The sequence below is a fragment of the Xenopus laevis genome, chromosome 8S, assembly GCF_017654675.1.
Source record: "Xenopus laevis strain J_2021 chromosome 8S, Xenopus_laevis_v10.1, whole genome shotgun sequence".
Lineage (NCBI taxonomy): Eukaryota > Metazoa > Chordata > Amphibia > Anura > Pipidae > Xenopus > Xenopus laevis.
The window spans coordinates 29,133,172-29,154,891 of NC_054386.1; the positions used below are offsets into that span (position 1 = coordinate 29,133,172).

The following is a 21,720-nucleotide window of genomic DNA, read 5'->3' on the forward strand; positions in this document are numbered from 1 at the left end:
TTTAAACAACATTGGTATTGTGATGCTTGGCCCCCATATTGGAGTCAAACAGATTTAATTAAAAATTTGGTATTACTTGAACTATTCCTAGTATTGGTTGCTTTAGAAATTTGGGGACATCTACTTGCCAATAAAAGATTATATTACATTGTGACAACATGGGGGTAGTTCAAGTAATAAAAACCTTATCCGCAAAATCTCCGCCAGTTGTAAACATAATAAAACAAATTGTTTTTAGAGCATTCAAGCATTACATATGGTTAAAGGCAAAACGTGTTCCGGGTTGTCAAAACTCAATGGCAGACGCTTTGTCTCGTTTTCAGCTTACTCTATTCAGTCAACTAGCGGGAGAGATCGATCCAGAAAGTTTCAACTGCCCAAGTTATCTGTGGAGTTTAATAGCAACAAATTAGAAGAGTTTATTTCTCAATCGCTATCAAAGAAAACTTGGATTATCTGAGCACATGGCAAAATTGGTTAAATCAAAAAGCAAAACAGGAAGGTATCAAAGGGGATTTGGATCACTTAATTTTGTTGATGTTGGAGTATACAAAAGATAAACATTCTGTAGCATACGTTAAAACACAACTGGCTGGCATTTCCTTCTTTTTAAGACTGTTTGGTCAACCTGATATTACTAAAGCAGCAGTTGTTAAACAATTTATAAAGGGATGGCATAAGGAAAAATTTGTGGCTGATAAAAGAAAGCCAATTACATTGAATTTGTTACACAAATTGTTACTTGTATCAGAGTCCGTATGCTTATCTGATTATGAAGTTACTTTGTTTAAGTTACTCTTCCGCTTGATGTTTTTTGCAGCATTAAGAGTAAGTGAAGCTGTAAGTGTTTCAAAATCAAAACAATGTGGAACTGGTAAATAATAAGTTGAGAGTTTTAATTAAAAAATCAAAAACTAACCAGTTGGACAAGGGAACACTGCTGTGGATAGGATCATTTGAATGTTTGAACTTATGCCCAGTCACAGCCTATGAGAGTTTCCTCGCCATTAGACCCAATGTTGATGGTTCTTTTTTCATACATTCCGATGGCTCACCGGTGACGAAATTTCAATTAGAACATGTTCTAAAGCGGTGATTACAAAAGTTGAACATGGAGCCTAATTCATATAAGTCGCACTCTTTTCGTATTGGAGCAGCGACTCAAGCATCGTTATTGGGTTTTGGCGAGGGTTTTTATAAAGAAGCTAGGAGATAGAGGTCTTACATTAGGCCATATCTAATTGACAAATGTTAATTGATTTATTTCAGGTGAAAAGCAGTATCTGGTTTGGATCATTGGCCATTCATTCATATATTGGGCCAAGAGACGAGCATTACAGAGAAGTTATGGACCTTGTTTTTCTGATAACAAAGTTAAGATCCATTGGTTAGGCATTAGAGGTGCAGTTTGGAATGATTGATGGCATTGACATTGTGATCATTCATTTGGGAGGGAATGATGTAGAAAAAACAAAAATATGGGATTTTACCAGGCAAATGAAAAAAGATTTAGCAGTTTTGCATTTCAATTTACCTTGTTTGGTCAGAGATGGTGTCCAGGTTGCGGTGGCTTCAACAGCCTCATTTGAAGATTTTGGAACACTGGTTGGAATATTCAAGTTCATGAAATCTTTGAATTTGCTTATACACAGACACAAAGAGTTGGAATTAGGTACGCAGAAGAGATTGTATTCATCTGTCAGACATTGGCAATGATATCTTTAATGTTGGCTTACAAAACGCCATTGAAAAAACAATGTTTAAATTGGAATGTGCCAATTACACATTTCCTGAGTAAAGTGAATTGGCGTGGAGGAAAATTACATTTTGTTGTGTAATTAGTTTCCTGGCTGGAAGAATTAAAAGGTGGAACTATTTGGGATAGGCTACCCAATAAAGGAATTGGGCTGGCTATTGTAAGTTGTCAAGTGTATTATTGGTTATGTGTTATTTTCTTTAATATAGCATACCGTTTCCATGTGCTTTTTACTCTGCTGGAGGTTCTTTTCCTTTATTGACATAAGCTGAAGAAATGGTATTTTTTACCGATGTTGCAATCGTAGGCTTTGATGCCTTCAGGCCTTTCCTTTTTCCGCCAAACAATACAAAAAGTTGATCTTATTGTCTAAACTCCTTTGATCTCTTAATGTAGACAGAAAGGAATTTGTGAACTTCCAGATTTTTAAGGCTTGATTCCCTCTCTTGCTCCGTCAATTGCGCAAAAGGTGGTAAGATGAATTTGAGAATTTAGGTTTTCCAGGAAAGGAACCTTTGGACTTAAAAATGGTAATGTCTTTAAGATTACCGTATCTGGGAAAAATACTGTATATGGAGGACTTGCTGCCAAAGCCTGGCTGATGTAATAGCCACCAGATGTTTGATGTCCATGACAGATGTTTGATAGAAATAGAATCCATTGGTTCAAAGGGTGGCTCACATAACCCTTCTAACACAATATTTAAGTCCCAAGGTGGAATCAATGACCTGATTCTTGGACACAACCTAGAAGTTGTCTTAACAAAACGTTTGACCAATGGGTTCTTTGTTAAATCCTGATATAACATGGCCGATAAGGCTGATATGTAACTTTATGGTATTAGGCCTGAGGCCTTGTAAAAATTGTAGAATTGAAGAAATCGAACAATCTTTGGGTTGCAGATCTTTGTTTAGGCACCATTCATCAAAAATTCTCCAAATCCCATTATATAACTTTGATGTAGACACCTTCCTGGAGCATAAAAGTGTCTGTACTACATTACTTGAGAGACCTTGGTTCAATAAACTCTGTTTGTCAAATTCCAAGCACTCTGATTTAGCTTCCCTGGATTTGGATGTCTCATCTTCCCGTGCAACAGCAAGTCTTCTGATACCGAAAGTTTCCAAAAAATCCCCTTGGACAGCAGCATCAGGTCTGAAAACCACACCCTCCTGGGCCAAAACGGATCCACGAAGATCACTGAGGTCTTGTCCATTTTTACCTTTTGTATAACCCTCTGAATCATTGGGAGCGGTGGGAATATGTATTTCAGACTCACTCCCACTGTATGAAAAGTGAGCATAAGTACACATATTAACTTTGTAAATGTGACCCCAGTAACTCTGCTTTGGCTACCCATAGTACCTTTAGCAGCCTAATCACAGTCTAGCAGCCTGGCAATTTCCGCTAGAGGAACATCAGCATGTGCCCAGTAAGTAACACTGGCATTTAACGCTGAACCGCATCTGCTGCCTCTGACAATTTTATTCCACCGGCGAGGATTCTGCATCGCCCAAGGGAGCATTATTCTACCTCCCCAAAGTGACCCACGCTGGCGTGGTCCCTTCTCTGGCCTTCAAGCTCTCAAGCCTGGTTCTTTAGACCACACGGTCCTCTTCTATGCCCTATCCTGGAAGGACAGAATAAAACACTGATGCCTGGAGGGAGGAGGTAACTCTTATCAGAGTTAATTAAGCTTGTTTGATATTCTGCCCAATCAGGGGGAATGGAATCTATTAGCCAATTGTGATGTGCTGCCTGTAGGATGTAAAGAAAATACACATTTCTATGCAACCATCTAAAATATAGCTTTTAGACAGGGATTTTTGTTTTGCTTTGAGCAATATGGATCAGATGCAGGCAGCCCTAACCCATGCATGTCAATCCGTCCCCTTGTATGGAAGTGATTTCAGATTCTGTGCCAAGCCGAGCAGTGCCTGCAGGGTAATAACCACAAATGCAGAACTCCCAGGAGCTATAAATGCGGCTTTGATGCACAATGGAGCACAGTGGAGCTTTCCTTTCCAAGGATAATTGGACAGAAAAGACTCGGAGAGCAAATGGGTGTTTGGTGGAACCTCAGCAACTACAAGGACAAAGTGTGGTAAAAAGTGATATTATGCAGCTCAGGAATGGAAACATCAAAGATGCCAGAAAACAGCGCAATGAGAGGTCTTTGTGCATAATTTTACCACTGGACGGGACAGCAGTTCCAAGCAAAAGGCTATGTCTTACTGAAAGTGAGTGTTTTAAGAACCACTTCTCCAGGAAGCTCAGTGATAGATTGTATTTGAGCTCCCCAGCCAGAACAGCAATAAACTAAAAATAACTTAATATTCATTTACAGTTAGATCCAATATATCTTAGAGTGAGCTCTAATACATCTTCTAGGCAAAAGGAGCCCCCCTATATTAAAATCACCAGACATCATGTCTCTCTACATGCAGGATGTGTGCAAAAGTCAGTTATTTTGTTAGATTGTGTTTGTACTGTATTTGAGTGAGCTCTAATACATCTGCTAGGAAACGAGCCCCCCTATAAGATATATTAGATCTAACTGTCATAGAATATCTGACACCCAACTCCAAATATTTAATTGATTGTATTTAGAAATTTTCTTATTTCAGTATGAGGAAGCTAATATTAAATTTTCATTTTCGCTATAGTTCCCCTTTAAGGTACTTCCTTCTAATATTCTGTCCTATAACAAACTCTGTACTTATGTCCTAGCACAGGAGCGCCCATACTTTACTAATGTGGGGTCTACTTTTAGTGATGTCCTATAATGATCTACATCCATAAAAGAATTGTTGGAATTCTGTTCCATGTAAAACATTACTTAAATACTGATTTATGGGAAAATGTATATTGTTATACTTAACAAAACCCTTCTTATGTAACCTTAACATGAAAAATATAAATGAGAAATATCAACACCCCTCCTACACCCCCAGTAATTACCCCTCAGCCCCCCTCCAACACCGCCAGCAGCCATTTCTATTGTTCTCTGACTATATCATATAACACATTGCAGCTGAAATGTACTCGACAAAAAAACATAAAATATTTCATATTAATGGAACAAAGAATAACAGGGACGGTGGGAAGGAGATGAACAATATAAAAGGATCATGTTACTGTCATGTTATATATTACACTATATAGATATTTCACTATAAAGTTTATTTTAAAAAAGAAGAGCTTTAATAACCTAATGTTTTAGAAATGACTGCACCCCAACATGGCCCTGCTGGGGTCGCTCCTATAACAAGGGACTGGCGCAAGGCAGCAATATCTAATACCGAGATGCTGAAAATATCCATTAATAAAAACAGCAGGGCATAAAATCTCCATATTTTGGGGCAGCATCGGGATCCCCAGGGCATAATAGAGTGAGTATCAGTTTATGGGTACAAATACGTTGGATACCCCATGGCCTCAGGGAACGTCGCCATTGTGAACTACTGAGATTTTATCTATGGAACGAAGAAGGTCGGCAACAAGGGTCAGTGATTCAGCGCCAGATACCAACTGCCTTTTGTGGGTTAAAGGGAAAGTGTAAGACGGTGATGGCAAGGGGTTAAATTCAAGTAGGTGGCAATGAGATACAGGTACTAAATATCATATATCAGTGGAGTATGGTGGAACAAAGACAGGCAAAATACCAATCAGTAACCACTGAACTTACTTTATAGAAGACTGGGCACCGCTGACCACTTTTTGTAGGTTTTCCAGGGCCAGATTTGTATTCTGTTTTACAGCGTTCATCCCGGCCATCTCCCCCCTCCTCATCGATTCATTCTCTGCTTTGTAGGTGGTCAGTTCAATCTGTCAGTCATTGGCACCAATATAGATATATGTATACACACAATAAGCTATATCCTCATACTGTACTAGGGAATCAATATGGCACCTCCTCCCATATGTGTAAATACAAATAGACAAAGAAGGAATGTTCTGGGCGCACAATAAGCTATACCCTCATACAGTACTGTCTAAGGGAATCAATATGGCACCTCCCTCCTCCCATATGTATAAATACAAATATACAGAGAAGGAATGTTCTGGGCACACAATAAGCTATACCCTCATACTGTACTGTCTAAGAGAAACAATATGCTATTTGTAAACATAAGCTTTGATAATATTATAAAATGCAACAAACCTGCCTTATAATAAAAGTTGTCCAGAGTAACTTACCTGCAAAAGGGCCATTTCCTGCTTGGATTTGGTTACATTGCTCTCCACCTTCAAAACTCTTTTCTACAACATTAAATAACAATCAAATGGGTCAAAAGAAGCCTCACCAGTGAGTGGCCTAGAACATTGTTTGGCAACTTACAGCGGGAAGGGCAGGGAGTCTATGGCTCAAGCAGTGGGAGGGGCTAGAAGACTGATGGCAGCTTATATGGAAAGGGAGCTTGTCACTCAAACAGTGGGCTGATAATGTAGAACCCTGCAGTACAGCCAGATGTTTAGCCTGGATCACTTACAGTTATCATCTGCAGATTCTTCTCTACCTGCTGGACCATGGATTCCAAATCCTGGGCTTCTTTCTGCTCTTCCAGGATTTTCTCTTCCAGTTTTCTTTCCGGTTGTCTAACCCTAAATGCCAAAGATACTTGCACAGTGCCGTATGGGCAACATCCCTGATAAAATGATAACGATAAGTACTTATGCTGTTGAAAAAAAGTTACCAGGGACTGGCATTATTTTGTACAGTGGTTTCGTTGCCCTTTAAATGATGTGACCATGTATTCATTGAAGAATTAGACTGCAGTGATCCCCAACCAGTAGCTCGTGAGCAACATGTTGCTCTCCAACCCCTTGGATGTTGCTCCCAGTGGCCTCAAAGCAGGATCTTATTTTTGAATTCCAGGCTTGGAGGCAAGTTTTGGTTGTATAAAAACTAGGTGCACTGCCAAACAGAGCCTCAATGTAGGTTGACAATCCACATAGATGCTACCAAATGGCCAATCACAGCACTTATTTGGAAACCCAAGAACATTTTCATGCTTGTGTTGCTCCCCAACTCCTTTTACTTCTGAATGTTGCTCATGGGTTCTAAAGGTTGGGGATCCCTGAATTAGAGGAACGTACTTTTCATTCTGGGTGTCATTCAGTTCCTGCAGTTTACGGGTTTGGTTCTTTAGCAGATTCTCTTCTTGTAGCTAACAAACGACAAAGCATCAGAGGCCGAGTGTAAGACTTGAGAGAGTCGCCACCTGGTGGTGGAAACAATGAAGCCGAAGCCATCTGACAGTTGCTGACAATGACTACTTGAATAGGGAATACTGCTGCTGCTGGACAATATGCATCTACTCACAGAACGCAGCTGAGCGTTTCCTCACTTACCTCCTCACAGTTTATTCGTAGCAGGCGCAAACCTTCCTCCAAGTCACTTGCGAGGTCGGGGCCATGCTGGGTTTTACTGGACAAGCTGTCAGGGGGAGACATAAGGACAGTCTGCTGCCAACCTGTGATTAATCCATCGCTGGACAGATCGCTGGTGCTGTATCCGTAAGACTCATCCCCAGGTGTGCCAGGGAGAGGGTGCATTGGTATCATGAGTGTGAAGGGTGGTAACTGTCACTCCAGTCATCAACCTCATCCTCCTGTAAATCATCGTACAGAGCCAGGTCTTTGAAGGACGTCTCTTGGAATTCCAGATTCCCATCCAGGCATTCAGTGGGCCCAAGATTGGGTGCTGAGGATTGGTCAGTGTCCTGTGGAGGGGTGGGGGTTCTGGTTTTATGTCACTGCATTTATAACAGGAGTGGAACAGCAGGCTGTCCATGACGTGCAACCCGCATTCCTCCAGAAGAGGAAATACATAGTACTCACCTTAGAAGACATTCTTTTACTTTTACTGGAACTGAATCCTGGAAACGTCTGGTTCTTAATAAATGACTTTCTGTGGGGTGAGGGGGGAGTAACTGAGCCTCTTAATTTCTGTGGGGTGAGGGGGGAGTCACTGTGCCTCTGAATTTCTGTGGGTTACTGGGTATGGCTTCTTAGATGAACCCCAAACATGTATACTCGTTTCATTTAAAGGAGAAGTAAAGCTACCAAAGCAGTTTATTGCCAATAGATTAGCCACAATAGTGCAAGCTATAACACTATATTTATTCGGTAGAATGATTTACCATACCTGAGTAAACAGCTCTTGAAGCTCTCTCTGCTGTCTCTGCCATATTAGCTTGGTGTGACGTTACTTCTCTCTGTGCTCACTCATAGCTCTGAGCTCATTCCCATTCTATAACATGCTAAAAGTGATGAACCACCTCTTTAATCACTTCTGTTCAGGCTTCAAACAGTTCTAGCATTTTTATATCAAACTTTTCTTTAAAGAGGAGAAAATGTTAAATCACTGGATAGTGCCAAGTTGTTGGGGGCCCCCAGAGTCATCCCTCTTATATCCATTTGCATCAGACACAATGAACTGCCTCTAATAGAACATTTCTAGGTATTTATTCTGCACACGGATGTGAGTAAAAGGGGTTTATTGACTGATACTTAACTCTCTCTCGTTCATTTCTGCAGATTTTGGGCAAACTCCAGAGGAAGTTGGATGAATATTTTGAGAAGCTGAAGAAAGCCACCGACAACTACAAAAAGTTAGTGCAGAAGCCGATATGGGCGTAAAGCTGCTCAGTTATATACAGATGGAAACCAGGCCCCGTGTTTATAATTCAGCGTAGAATTCACAATAATGTCATTAGTTTTGTTTTGTACAAAAAAATAGATAAAAACAAACTATTTTGTATGATGTTTCAATGTGTGTCCATTTGTTTCATTATCAGATCCCAACCCCCTGCCACATGTCCTACTGAATATATAGATCTATACATTGTGTTTGGATTTACTGATTGAATCTTTTTCCTGCTTAGATCTGATACCCGAAATATGCTCGGTGGAATAGAAATATGCTAGGTGGACTAGAAATAAGCTAGGTGGACTAGTCTGGCCAATGGACAGTACAAGAGCAGGGAGCTGATCAGTGGCTACTTCAGTCAAGGGTCCATTTCAAACCTGCCCAGACACATATGGCTGAGTTTTAATCAGATATGAATGGGGTTGGCGTATCACCAGCCTAACCAGTAATATAGCAGCTGAGACTGGGACCATTGTTACACATTTAACCAGCAATGTATTTGCTCATAAATATATAATTCCCTGATGTACCACCCCTGTCCTGTCCCTCCCCAATCCTTGCCTCCAGCTCCGCTTCTTTCCCTTCTTCCTATAATCCCCCACTCCCATATTGACCATATTTTCTCCTGAACCACCCCCTCATTGTCCCTCCTCTTTCTGTACAGCCAGATATTGTACAACCCTAGATATTGGCCCATGTATGATAATGTCCCTGGCACAGCACAAGCCCAGGATAATCCCTCTTCTGAGCTGACTGGACTGTGCTGGCACCCAGCCTAAATCAGTGCATTCTGGGCTGTTGATGTTATTGGCCACAAGATCAATAACAGGAGAAGCCCTCCAGGGCCATTTGCAGAGCTGCTTCTTGTTCTGCTGATGTCTGTGCACGCCCCAGCTGTTTCAGGGTCCCTTCAGTCCTGCATAGGGAAAAATCATATTTGTTATTCATGAATACTAATTAGAGCTTGTATATGATTCATAAACAAAAAAATAAAGACTAAAGACCAAATGCAAATTGTCTTAGAACACGATTGTCACCATTATACTAAATTATAATATTAAGCTAAAGTACCCCTTAAAACATGTTTATTATTCCCAGTGCCATTATAATAAAACCAACTCTTGCAGCTGTTCAGTTACACTGTGTGATGGTGCAGTCGTATCAAATATAATGGATTCCCTCACCTTTCTTCTGCCGGCTGGTTCTGCAGAGTCCGGAGATGTTCTCCAATCTCAGCCCTGATGATCTTCTTAGGTGGCAGTTGGGTGACGAATGGGTGCTGCAGGAGTTCTTCAGCACTCCCTCTCTCTGAAGGATCCTTTTTCAGACAGGACTCCCAAGAAGGACACAAACCGTTGTGACCTGGAAAAAAAGATATTTTAGCTTTTATCTAGTAACCATTAGCTATACCCCAGAATATACATATATTTTGCAGTATATCTATCTGTCTATCTATCATCTATCATCTATCCCTATATCTATCTATCTATCTATCTATCTATCTATCGTTACATAGTTAAATTGGGTTGAAAAAAGACAAAGTCCATCAAGTTTAACCCCTCCAAATGAAAACCCAGCATCCATACACACACCCCTCTCTACTTTTAATTAAATTCTATATAAATATTCTATATCTATTATCTATTTCTCTCTCTCTCTATCTCTTTCCCTATTTACCCAGTAACCATTAGCTATACCCCAGAATATACATATATTTTGCAGTATATCTATCTATCTGTCTATCATATATCATCTATCTGTCATCTATCTATCTATTTATCTATACCTCTATCTATTATCTATCTATCTATCTATCTATCTATCTATCTATCTATCTATCTATCCCTGTATCTCTCAATCAGGCCCGGACTGGCAATCTGTGGGTTCTGGCAAATGCCAGAGGGGCTGCTATAAGGTCCCATAGAAAGTCAGTATTTAGTGGGCTGGTGGGAGCTATTTGGGCCTCTATGTGGGCTGATTGGGCCTCTGTGTACCTGAAATGCCAGGGCCTATTTTAATTATCAGAAGTGAGACCCATAGTATTACAGCATTACACATTATAGAAATCTCTTCCCAAAGTCTTGTCCCTACGGACTATGTCTTGCCTGGTGCATTTTTTCATCTCTAATTTGTACCTGTATGTTAGCCTCCCATCCACTTAGACTCCTTCCCACTATATCTCTTACCACATAGCACTTGTGTGGGTTATGTTGCCTTAAACAGGGCAGGCCTAACAGCACAGGAGTGGATGCATGAGGTGGATAAAGTGGAAACAAATGTATTCAGAACATGTGCCTCCCACACACACACCTCAAGTTTAGGGGTTACTGATGTAACTAAGCCATTGCCAAGGGGATTTTCATCTATTGACAGGAGAGAAATGGAAGGGACAGACATTTTACCAGCAAAAGTTGCGTCAACAAAATTCCCAGCAGCCCCTGTGTAAAGGGGGTGTATCTGTTATCGATATTTATCCAGGTGTTTAATAATTAGTATTCATAAATAGGCGGTGTCATCGGTTGATAGCGCCGCCTATTTATTCCTTTAATAAATACTCTTAATTGACCTTTCACTATGTACGTTATATATTATACTGTACTAACTATCTGTGTGCACTTACTATTCTAATTACCATAATAACAAACACAACACAGTAGTTACAATTAACACAATATATTTAATACAACACTCAACATTAAAAACAGCAACTACCCCTAATGCAGATATACCAATTACACCATATAAAACAACAAAATAAAACAATCCTACTAAATAAAACAATCCTACTAAATAAAACAATCCTAAAATTCACCCACAATCTAACTACACATACACAATCATACACGTTACAATTGCCCGCCCTTCCTAGTGCTGATCTTTCCCTAAACCAACAAAAGGGTGAAACAAGTTGGGGTATAGGGGAGCAATGAAGGCAGTGGCGTAACTACCAGGGGTTCAAACGGTGCAACTGCACCATGGCCCGCCTCCAATGGGGCCCGACTCTGTGTATGTACAGTAGGGGGAAGTAAGCAGCCGAAAGAAGTTTTAAGCACAATTTGTGCATACCGGATCAGTCATTGGGCGGATAAAAACTAGCAGGCCAGGATCACATTTCCAGCAGGTAATCTTGAAAAAAAAATCCTCAAACCTGCAGCCTGTCTGTGTTTTCTCTAAGCAACACGAAGCTCTCCCATGGGGAGGCAGTGTAGCATCAGCAAGAAGCTGATTGGACAGTGCCACCATCAATCTCAATCAGTGTAGAGAGGAGGGAGCACCAGGAGCAAAGAGGAGGGAGGAGAGAGGAGGCGGCAACTCCAGGCAGCTGCAGACGATCATGTCAGTGAAGTTCAGAAGTTGTGAGAAGTGTGTCAGTGCTACAGCAGCATATTTGTATCTTGATGTACTTAAATATTGCCTATGATAAAAATGCAGTGATGTTTCAACATAATGTTTAGTATTTTTTAGTAAATATATGTGTGTGTGTGTGTTTGTTCCATTGTTGAACTGATTCAGCCTGGCCCATTTGATTTCTGTCTGTTTTATACCAACCTCATGTTCTAAGAAAGGAGCAGAGGAGCTGCCCTGGGGAAATGTGGGGCATGAGCTGTGGGTCTGTGTGATCCTGCTGTGTTTCTGGGTGCACAACAGCACATCTGATTCACTTACTGTATGTGTTATGTATCTGTGTGACTGCCAAACAATAGCTGTGTATATCAGGCCTGGGCTGGCAATCTGTGGGTAGTGTAAGATGCCATAGACACTCACTAGTTATTGGGCCCCTGTAGGGTTGTTTGGTCCTCTATGTATTTGAAATGCCAGGGTCTATTTTGACACCTAGTCCAGACCTGTTGTATATTTTCACTGTATGACTGCGTGTATGTGTGCAACTGCCTAAAAAAGCCTAAGTACACAAAATACACTACATCTCCAGGCTTTCATTACTGTTTAACATAAGCTATACATAGTGTTTGTTCAGTTAATATTATTGTGCTATTTGTAAATGTATTCTTTTTTTTTTTTTTACACTTTTACATATAATTTATTATGCATCTTATTGGCACTACTTTTTTACTGTATTCTGAGACAATACAGTTGCTATGGGTTACTGCCCAGGAGCAAATTTACCATTGTTCATACATGACCCTGTGTTTATTCTACTCTTTTTGTGAATTCTAGTGCTATTTGACAATGAAACAAGCAGTGCAAGATGTACCATAACCAGGAATTGGTTCGGGAATCAGCCAGGATTCTGCCTTTTTCAGCAGGATTCAGTCAAATCTTTGTGCCTGGCCGAACCAAATCCGAACCCTAATTTGCATATGTACATTTTTACAGAGTTATAAAAATGTAATTTTAGTTATACGGATATGGGATACGTTATCCGGAAACCTGTTATCCAGAAAGCTCCAAACTACGGAAAGGCCCTCTCTCATAGACTCCATTTTGTCCAAATAATCCAAATTTTTCCTTTTTCTCTGTAATAATAAAACAGTAGCTTGTACTTGATCCCAACTAAGATATAATTAATTCTTATTGGAAGCAAAACCAGCCTATTGGGTTTGTTTCATGTTTACATAATTTTCTAGTAGACTTAAGGCAAATTACAGAAAGATCCATTATCCGGAAAGCCCCAGGTCCCGAGCATTCTGGATAACAGGTCCAGTACCTGTACAGTTCTTTACCCTAACAAAGTGTACCAGTTTATGTAATTGCATTTTTAATTTCAGTCCTATGACATTAGGTCATTAGGTATGACGTTGCTACCTGCTTATGAAACGCATGCAGTGGGGGGGGCCTAGTTTCAAATTTCCGCACCAGGGCCCCTAGGTGTCTAGTTACGCCACTGAATGAAGGTATAGTGGGGTTTGAGATTCATTGGTGGAATAGGGGGATTTGCAGTAAGGGTTCGTTGGTGGGATAATAGGGGTTTGAGCAGTAGGGGTTAGTGGGAATAGGGGTTTGAGAGTGGGATTTGCAGTAAGGGTTCGTTGGTGGGATAATAGGGGTTTGAGCAGTAGGGGTTAGTGGGAATAGGGGTTTGAGAGTGGGATTTGCAGTAAGGGTTCGTTGGTGGGATAATAGGGGTTTGAGCAGTAGGGGTTAGTGGGATTCGTTGGTGGGATAGTGGGATTAATATACTTAGCCCAGTTTGAATGCTCGTTGTCCAAGGGGATGATGTCCTCCAGGCGGGTGCTCCACCAGAGAAGCAAAAAAGAGCGAGCGCATCGGCGCTGGCCCTTTTAAATCCAGCGCTCCTGAGCGCCCGCCCAGCGGCGTGCACGCGCGCCCCTCCTCCAGCGCACGCCGCTCTAACACGTGGGCCGGCGCAGTGATCAAAGCAGATCCTCCAGACCGCGCCTGCATACCGTGAGGCAGTAATTACTGCCTCACAGGTATGCTAAATGACCCTGGATTTCCCTCCCTGCTGGGAGGCAGGGAGGGATTGGGAGGACAGCATCCATCCTTCCCTTACACCCTGAATCAATGAAAGCTTTAACAAAAACAGGTGTGTTATTCCAGGACAGAGTAACAGGAAAAAAAATCCTAGAACTAGTGTTACAGGGAGCAGAAATACAGCCCAAATGAATCTCCCCAACCTCATACAGGCTCAGGAGTTTTCCCAATTTTACTGGGCAGGTACAGATAAAATGGCCTTTAGTACCTCAGTACATGCAGATGCCCTGGGAACGTCTGTAAAATCATTAGGCAAGTGACACTCAGTGGTCCCAAACTGTATGGGATCCTCAGAGGATTGAAGAGTAAAAGATTCAGAGGGAATAAAGACCTTGCTGCTAGGAACATAACCAGGCTGTGAAATCTTCTCCTGATGCCTTGTCATTAATCTGAGATCCACCTGTATAGCTAGGTGCATTAAAGGGGAACTAAAGTCTAAAATAGGATAATGCTAAAAAATGCTGTATTTTGTATACTATAACAAACAAGGAAAAGGAAAATAAAAGGGCAGCCAAGTTTGGGAGTTTTACTCTGAAAGCAGCTAGTAAGTTGCAGGTAAAACATAGTCCCTTTGTAAGATGTATAATGAAGCAATAGAATTCTTAGATTGTTCTTATATGAACTGACTATTTTCTATCCCTTTACCAGGGGTGATCCTGCTGCCACCTGAGGCAGCAGCAGTTACTGCTGCTCCCACCTCCTCCGTGCACTTACATTTTCGCACCTGAGGGGGTCCAGGGGGGTCCACAAGGGCGGCAGAGAGGGCCAGTAAGCTAGCGCAGAGAGCCTAACTTGCGCTCTCTGCGTTAGAAGAGCTGAATTTCAGGTTTGAAAACCGGAAATTCAGCTCTTAAAGTACCAGGAGCTGCATTTTTGCCGCCCCTGGTACCAAGTGGGGTGCTGCCGCCTGATAGTCCCTGTACTGTTAGAGAAGGTCCTTCGATTGGATAGGAATTAGATTGTTCTTGTATGAACTGAGTAGCTTCTATCCCTTTACTGGACCTGTCAGGTATTTGCCTAATACAGATGGTCCCTGTTCTGTTAGAGAAGGTCCATAGACAGGATAGAAATTAGCTTGTATGAACTGACTAGTTTCTATCCCTTTACTGAACCTCATATGAAGTAGAGGTAAAACAGCTGAACACAGGATGATGAATTTCACACATCTTATACAGTATATGAATAACTAAGTACTGATTAGGGATGGGTGAATTTGACCTGTTTTGTTTCACCAAAAATTCACTGATGCCCATTAAAGTCTATGGGCATCAAAAAAAATTTGACGCGCGGTGAAATCTTTTTGACGCACATCTTTTTTTTTTTTTTGACGCATGACGCTATACAAGTCTATGGGCATAATTTTTGCGGCAAAACAAGGCGAAAAAATTGGCCCATCCCTAGTACTGACTCCAAGAATGGCAGAAATATGTCGTTTAATGAGTTTCAAATTAGTTTATATCTATTTAACATAACAAAGGTTTATCAAAAAGGTGAGGGCATTTATAAGGATGGGAAATAGCTAGCTGTATTAGAACAGACTAGAGTCTATCCTTATTTGGGACCTTACTGTGAAGGTCCTTGTACTGGATGCCATTTTAGCTCTGTCAGTATAGACTGGACTAATTCCTATACTTTCCTGGTACCTCACCACTAGAGGCATTAGGTCCTTTCTGAGGATAGAAACTAGATCACTGCCATTTGAATCATCTATATCCTATCCACTAGAGGGACGAGGATAGGAACTAGTCGCTACCCTTGCAAAATGCAGACATGGCTGTAACCTGGGAAACAAGGCACTGGGGCTGCAAATCAGAGGGTATTGGGGACAGCAGAGCCTCTCATGCCTACAGCAAGGAAAGGTAGTGCTCTAAGCAAGCAGGGAGGAGCCTGCCAGGCATCAGGGAATGGAGGTGCGACTTCTCATGTGAGTGAAGTGTAACTGGAGCGCACCAGGCACACAAAGCTGCATAGAAGTAACTGGAGGCTGCCAGCTACTCCACTTGCTCAAGTCATATTCACCGGAAATGGCACTCGCAGAGAACCGGAAGCAGGAAGTTATCCGACTCTCCCATGCCTGTTCTGGGGAGGTCAGGGGGCGGAGCATGGAAAGATGGCGGCGAATCTAGCTAAGAGTCGGGTCTGGTGTGGAATACAGAAGTAAGTGGGGTTTTTAGTACGAAGTTTCCTTCGCGACTGGGGTATCGGGGTTTCACCTGTCCTCCCTCCACCTGTGGGTTCCAAGGTTTCCCTCATGGGAGGGAAATGTCACTTCATGTCACGTGACGAGGGGTTATTTACATAAGAGAATTAATGATCTGGGAGACTGAAGTACCCCAAGCCTGGGTGGTTGATGGGTTATAAGTTCCCCGGGGATCGTATATTCTGCTTGTTGCGTTACACATGGGATTGAAACAAACTTGCCAGCACATGATGTTGGGAGTTGTAGTTTGTCTGTACGAGGTAAAGGAGCTAATTGTTTATCCCTGCCAGGGACTGTGATATGGAATATAGTAACCAACACCCTCCCAACTGAAATTAGACTTTCCTGTGTAAGGGCTGCCCTAGCAGTTGCATGGAGTTGCATCACCCAGCACACAAGTTGCTCCATTGCTGGTAGAGAGGTCCCACCCCTGCACTGTAATCGGGGCATGATTCTCACAAGGATACTCGAGATTGTGCTTTATAGCTTGGTTGATGGGGTAAATAAGCCTTAGCAACCAGCTAGCCCTCCAAAGCTACATCAGGTGTATGCGAGTATTGTTTAAGGCTGGGCTTTGTTTCAGATGTGGGCTCCCGAGATACAGGAAGTACAGCAGCTGCGGCAGCACCTACCCCAGCATCCCCCTCTCCACCCCTTTACCCAAGCTCCCCAAGCCCATCTTTGCCAAAGTCGACGGGCAGGAGAAGTTCGAAACAAAAGTTACCACCCTGGAGAATGGGCTACGGGTGGCATCGCAGAATAAATTTGGGCAGTTCTGTACGGTTGGAAGTAAGTATGACGGACACTGGGGGGCATTCAAATGGATAGCTTGACCTGATTGGCCTGTGTGTGGCAGATACTCTTATTAGTGGTGTGTTACATAAATGCAGCTAATAAGGCATGTAATGGCTGCGTGTTTATTTCACAGTCCTTATCAACTCTGGATCCAGGCACGAGACTAAATACCTCAGTGGAATCTCACACTTTCTGGAAAAACTGGCCTTTTCAGTAAGTACCAGGCTGTGATGGGTGACAGTTAGGGGGAGCTTGTCTGCTGTGCTATCTCCTAACTAGTCATTTGTGCTCCAGTCCACAGCCCAGTTTGGCAGCAAAGATGAGATTCTCCTCACGCTGGAGAAACACGGAGGCATTTGCGACTGCCAGACCTCAAGGTAAGTGACTGTGTTTGGATACATTCCTGGGTTTGGTCAGTATTGGGCACCAGAAAGCAAGACCATGTTGCTGCATAGGTAAATTGTTCCTATTTTTTGCATTACTAAGCTCCTGTTCTTTCAGGGACACCACCATGTACGCCGTGTCTGCAGACTCCAAGGGCTTGGATACTGTAGTCAGTCTGTTGTCTGAGGTGGTTCTGCAGCCCAGGCTCACTGGTAAGTGGCTGTGAAGGGATATCTAGACTCCCTGCCATAAAGCAACATCCTGTGAGCACCCAACGGGGTTCGTGTCTTGCACTGACCTGTGTAGGTTTGACTGCATGACTGCAAGTCGGATTGTGACTCCTGAAGTGCTCTAATCTGGTTCCATTACAGAGGAAGAGATTGAGATGACCCGCATGGCTATACGATTCGAACTGGAGGATCTGAACATGAGACCAGACCCAGAACCTCTGCTGACAGAAATGATACATGCAGTAAGTACCTTCCTTACACCCCACATAGTAAAAAAAGATACATAGTGACTATCACGTGGCATTTATAATTTTCATAGGGTGCTTCTGATAAAGCAGGCTGGGGAAGTAATTTTTTTGCTGCACACTTCACTTCCTGCTGTGTGACGTGAACAGGAAGTCATGTGTGCGTATATAAAAAAAGCTTTCTGCATAACTGCCCATATTGTTACTCCAGGCTGCATACCGAGGGAATACAGTTGGGCTGCCCAGGTTTTGCCCCGTGGAGAACATCGACAAGATCAGCCAAAAAACCCTCCACAATTACCTGCACAACTACTACACCCCCGACAGAATGGTGCTGGCCGGCGTAGGCATAGAACATGAGCATCTAGTGGAATGCGCCAAGAAATACCTGCTGGGGGTCGCACCTGTCTGGTCATCGGGGAAGCCGAAGATTATTGATAGATCAATTTCCCAGTACACAGGGGGGATCGTCAAGGTAAATAAAGTCACTTCAGTGTCAATTAGTGTGAGGGAGGAGCAGAGACTCAGGGCTAATGTCGTGTCTCTCAGGTGGAAAAGGACATGTCGGACGTCAGTCTTGGCCCCACTCCCATCCCAGAACTCACCCATATAATGATTGGCCTGGAAAGCTGTTCCTTTTTGGTAAGTACAGTGCTCTGTTAAAGTGGTTCACCTTTAAGTTAACTTTTAGTATATAATAGAATTGCAAATACTAAGCAACTTTTCAATTGGTCTTCTTTATTTTTTTTTTAAAGTTTTTAAATTATTTGCCTCCTTCTGACTCTGCAGCTTTATGGGGGTCACTGACCCCATCTAAAAAACAAATACCCTGTAAGGCTACGAGTTTATTGTTATTTATTGATAATCTTTCTATCCAGGTCTATTCATATTCCAGTCTCTTATTCAAATCAATGCATGGTTGCTAGGGTAATTTGGAGCCTAGCAACCAGATTGGGGAAACTGCAAACTGGAGAGCGGCTGATTAAAAAGCTAAATAACACACAAACCACAAATAATAAAAAATGAAAACCAATTGCAAATTTCTTAGAATATCACTCTCTACATTATACTACAAGTTAATTCAATGGTGAACAAACCTTTTACAGCTTCTTTATCTAACCAACCGTAACCCTTACTGCTTACGTTGTCATAATGCGTTGGAATTCCATTCCCTGATGCACGGTGCTATGCTGGGTATATATATTTTGTTACAGGAAGACGACTTCATCCCTTTTGCTGTTTTGAATATGATGATGGGGGGCGGCGGCTCATTCTCCGCAGGAGGCCCCGGAAAAGGAATGTTCACAAGGCTGTACCTCAATGTGCTTAACAGGTGAGTTGTCTTGTTCACAGTACAGCCTTTCAGGTATTCGTTTGTATCAAAGGGAGCAGCCATAATTGCTCAATCGAGGGCAAACTAGACTGATTTTGCTCCTGTACAAGTCTGTTCTGGTCCATTACCCCTATCAGTTTAACTAGAGTACTAAATGTGACTTTCAGGCACCACTGGATGTACAATGCTACCTCCTACCATCACAGCTACGAAGACACGGGACTGCTGTGCATCCATGCTAGCGCCGATCCTCGCCAGGTATGCCTTGGTCTTGCCCTGGGATTAGGACTCGATCACTGTCTTGCAGGGGATGCTGGCCAGGCCCCTTTCCTCTCTGATTGTTATTATGGTTTCAAATAGGGATGCACCGAATCCACTATTTTGGATTCGGCCGAACCCCTGAATCCTTCACGAAAGATTTGTCCGAATCCCAAACCAAATCCTAATTGGAATATGCAAATTAGGGGTGGGAAGGGGAAAACATTTTTTACCTTGTTTTGTGACAAAAAGTCATGCGATTTCCCTCCCCACCCCTAATTTGCATATGAAAATTAGGATTTGGTTTGGCCGAATCCTGCTGAAAAAGGCCGAATCCCAAACCAAATCCTGGATTCGGTGCATCCCTAGTTTCAAATCCTGAATGTTTTTTCCCTCTCTCAGGTCAGGGACATGGTGGAAATTATCACTCGGGAATTCACTTTAATGGCCGGATCCGTCGGGGAGGTGAGATTATTATTATGCGAGCCAGTCATGCAAGTAACAGGGAAAGCACTCCCCTAAGTATTGCCATTCGCTGAAATGAATTTTCATAACTTTTCAGGTGGAATTAAATCGAGCCAGGACCCAGCTGAAATCTATGCTCATGATGAACCTGGAATCTCGGCCTGTAATCTTCGAGGACGTTGGCAGACAAGTGCTGGCGACCGGTACAAGGAAGCTTCCCCACGAGTTGTGTAATCTGATCAGTAAGTGTTAACCCTATGAATAAAGAAAATAGCAGGTGGTGAGTGACTAGGGATGCTGGGTATTTTATTTCAGACACAGCAGAACAATTCAGGTCTAGTAACACTTTGGGGCAGATTTATCAAAATGTGAGTTTAGAGCTTAATAAATAAAAACTCCCATGTTTTATTCTTTCCTATGGGATTTTTAGAATTGTATTTATCAATGGGTGAAAGTTAGAACTCACGTTTGATAAATGCAGTTCTAAAAATCCCATAGGAATGAATAGAACATGGGTGAGTTTTTATTTATTAAGCTCTAAACTCACATTTTGATAAATCTGCCCCCAAGTACATTGTAACACTAGGGACACTTAAGGGCAGATTTATCAAAGGTCAAATAGTTTTCAAATTTTCGATTTCACAAATTCTAATGCCCCTATTCCAATGTCAATTCGAATGTGAGATTAATCACATCTTGACCATGGAAACAGTCCTAATTCGAATATTCGCCACCTAAAACCTATCGAGTTCATGTACAAGTCAATAGCAGAGGTCAGCTGAGCCATTTGGAGATGTTAATAGCCTTCCTGACATTCAAGTTTTTTTTCGGGAGAAAAATTTGATTTGCCCGAATCAAATAAATATTAGCCATTCAAATTTTTTCTTATTGTCGAATTGTGAGTATATTAGAATTTTAAAAAAAATCACGTGAATTTGAAATTTGACCTTTAATAAATGGTCCTCACACTTATCTGTTTCCCCCCAACAGACAATGTGAAAGCCAGTGACATCAAGCGCGTTGCCACTAAGATGCTACGGAACAAGCCCGCCGTGGCTGCCCTGGGAGACCTGACTGAGCTGCCGGATTATGAACACATTCAAGCTGCCCTGTCGAGTAAAGATGGACGCTTGCCCCGCTCATACCGCCTGTTTCGATAATATGGTTCCCCCCCCTTGCTCCTACTAATTTATACAACAGACTGAACTTTTATACAAAGGCGGGACACATTTTGGTAGTTATTGGTCTCTTATTTGGGATACTAGTTCAGGACTTAAGTTGGTGTTTAGTGTTCACATACTCACAGTATCAAGACCTCTTCTGCCCTCTCAACTGGACATAGAATCCCCTTTAAGCAGAACCCTTTAACCTCTGTTCTAATGAGTTAATGCCCTGAGGCTGGATTGCAGGTGCACAATGGCTTGGCTTTGGATTTACCATGTTTTATTTAGGTTTATTTAGCTAAAGCGTTAAGCAGCTCACCCGTCTCATCCCAATTCCAAGACATTGTATTGCTTGTATGTGTCACAAGGTAAATCTGAATCAGTAAAGGCATAACTCCAGGATATGAGGGATCCCAGTACCCATAATTATGTGAGTGTGAAATGATATGATTTACTTGTTACAGGACCCACTTTCCTTCTCATCTTCCTGTAGGTTTAGAAGATCTTAAGTATGTTACACTTAAAGGGCTGTTTTACAATTACAACTCCCAGCCGCCCTCCACCAGGTCAGCAAAAGTAGAAAAGATGGCAATAGCAGTGGTGCAGTATGAAGTGCAGACCCAGGTTTAATGAGAAGCAACTCAGCAACTGTTATTGTAAAGACAATCTTACCTCCTCAATAAACATGTACGTTTCAATATGAAATACTGATTTCTCTTGGGGGGACACGGGTACAGAATGTTACAGCAGTCAGAACAGAAGTAATTAAAGTAATCAATGGA

General features: G+C 42.0%; 1 protein-coding gene, 1 long non-coding RNA gene and 1 pseudogene across 2 annotated transcripts; 1 reads left to right on the forward strand and 2 right to left on the reverse strand.

The window, feature by feature from the left end:
- Nucleotides 1-6,819: 6,819 nt before the first annotated feature.
- Nucleotides 6,820-7,991, reverse strand: LOC121393129 (annotated as a pseudogene).
- A 399-nt stretch (nucleotides 7,992-8,390) lies between these two features.
- On the reverse strand, nucleotides 8,391-11,698 carry LOC108700502. Its single transcript, XR_005963865.1, has 3 exons — nucleotides 11,478-11,698; nucleotides 9,596-9,773; nucleotides 8,391-9,327 (listed from the first exon to the last, which is right to left on the reverse strand). It is a non-coding gene; the product is annotated as an uncharacterized LOC108700502 (long non-coding RNA).
- Nucleotides 11,699-15,946: 4,248 nt separating this feature from the next.
- On the forward strand, nucleotides 15,947-21,643 carry pmpca.S (peptidase (mitochondrial processing) alpha S homeolog). Its single transcript, NM_001095997.1, is given in 13 exon segments — nucleotides 15,947-16,022; nucleotides 16,649-16,854; nucleotides 16,994-17,073; nucleotides 17,155-17,237; nucleotides 17,362-17,456; nucleotides 17,616-17,716; nucleotides 17,931-18,194; nucleotides 18,269-18,361; nucleotides 18,934-19,052; nucleotides 19,220-19,310; nucleotides 19,713-19,775; nucleotides 19,873-20,017; nucleotides 20,766-21,643. Coding segments are annotated over 13 exon segments (1,557 nt in total). The 5' UTR covers nucleotides 15,947-15,975; the 3' UTR covers nucleotides 20,936-21,643.
- Nucleotides 21,644-21,720: the final 77 nt, after the last annotated feature.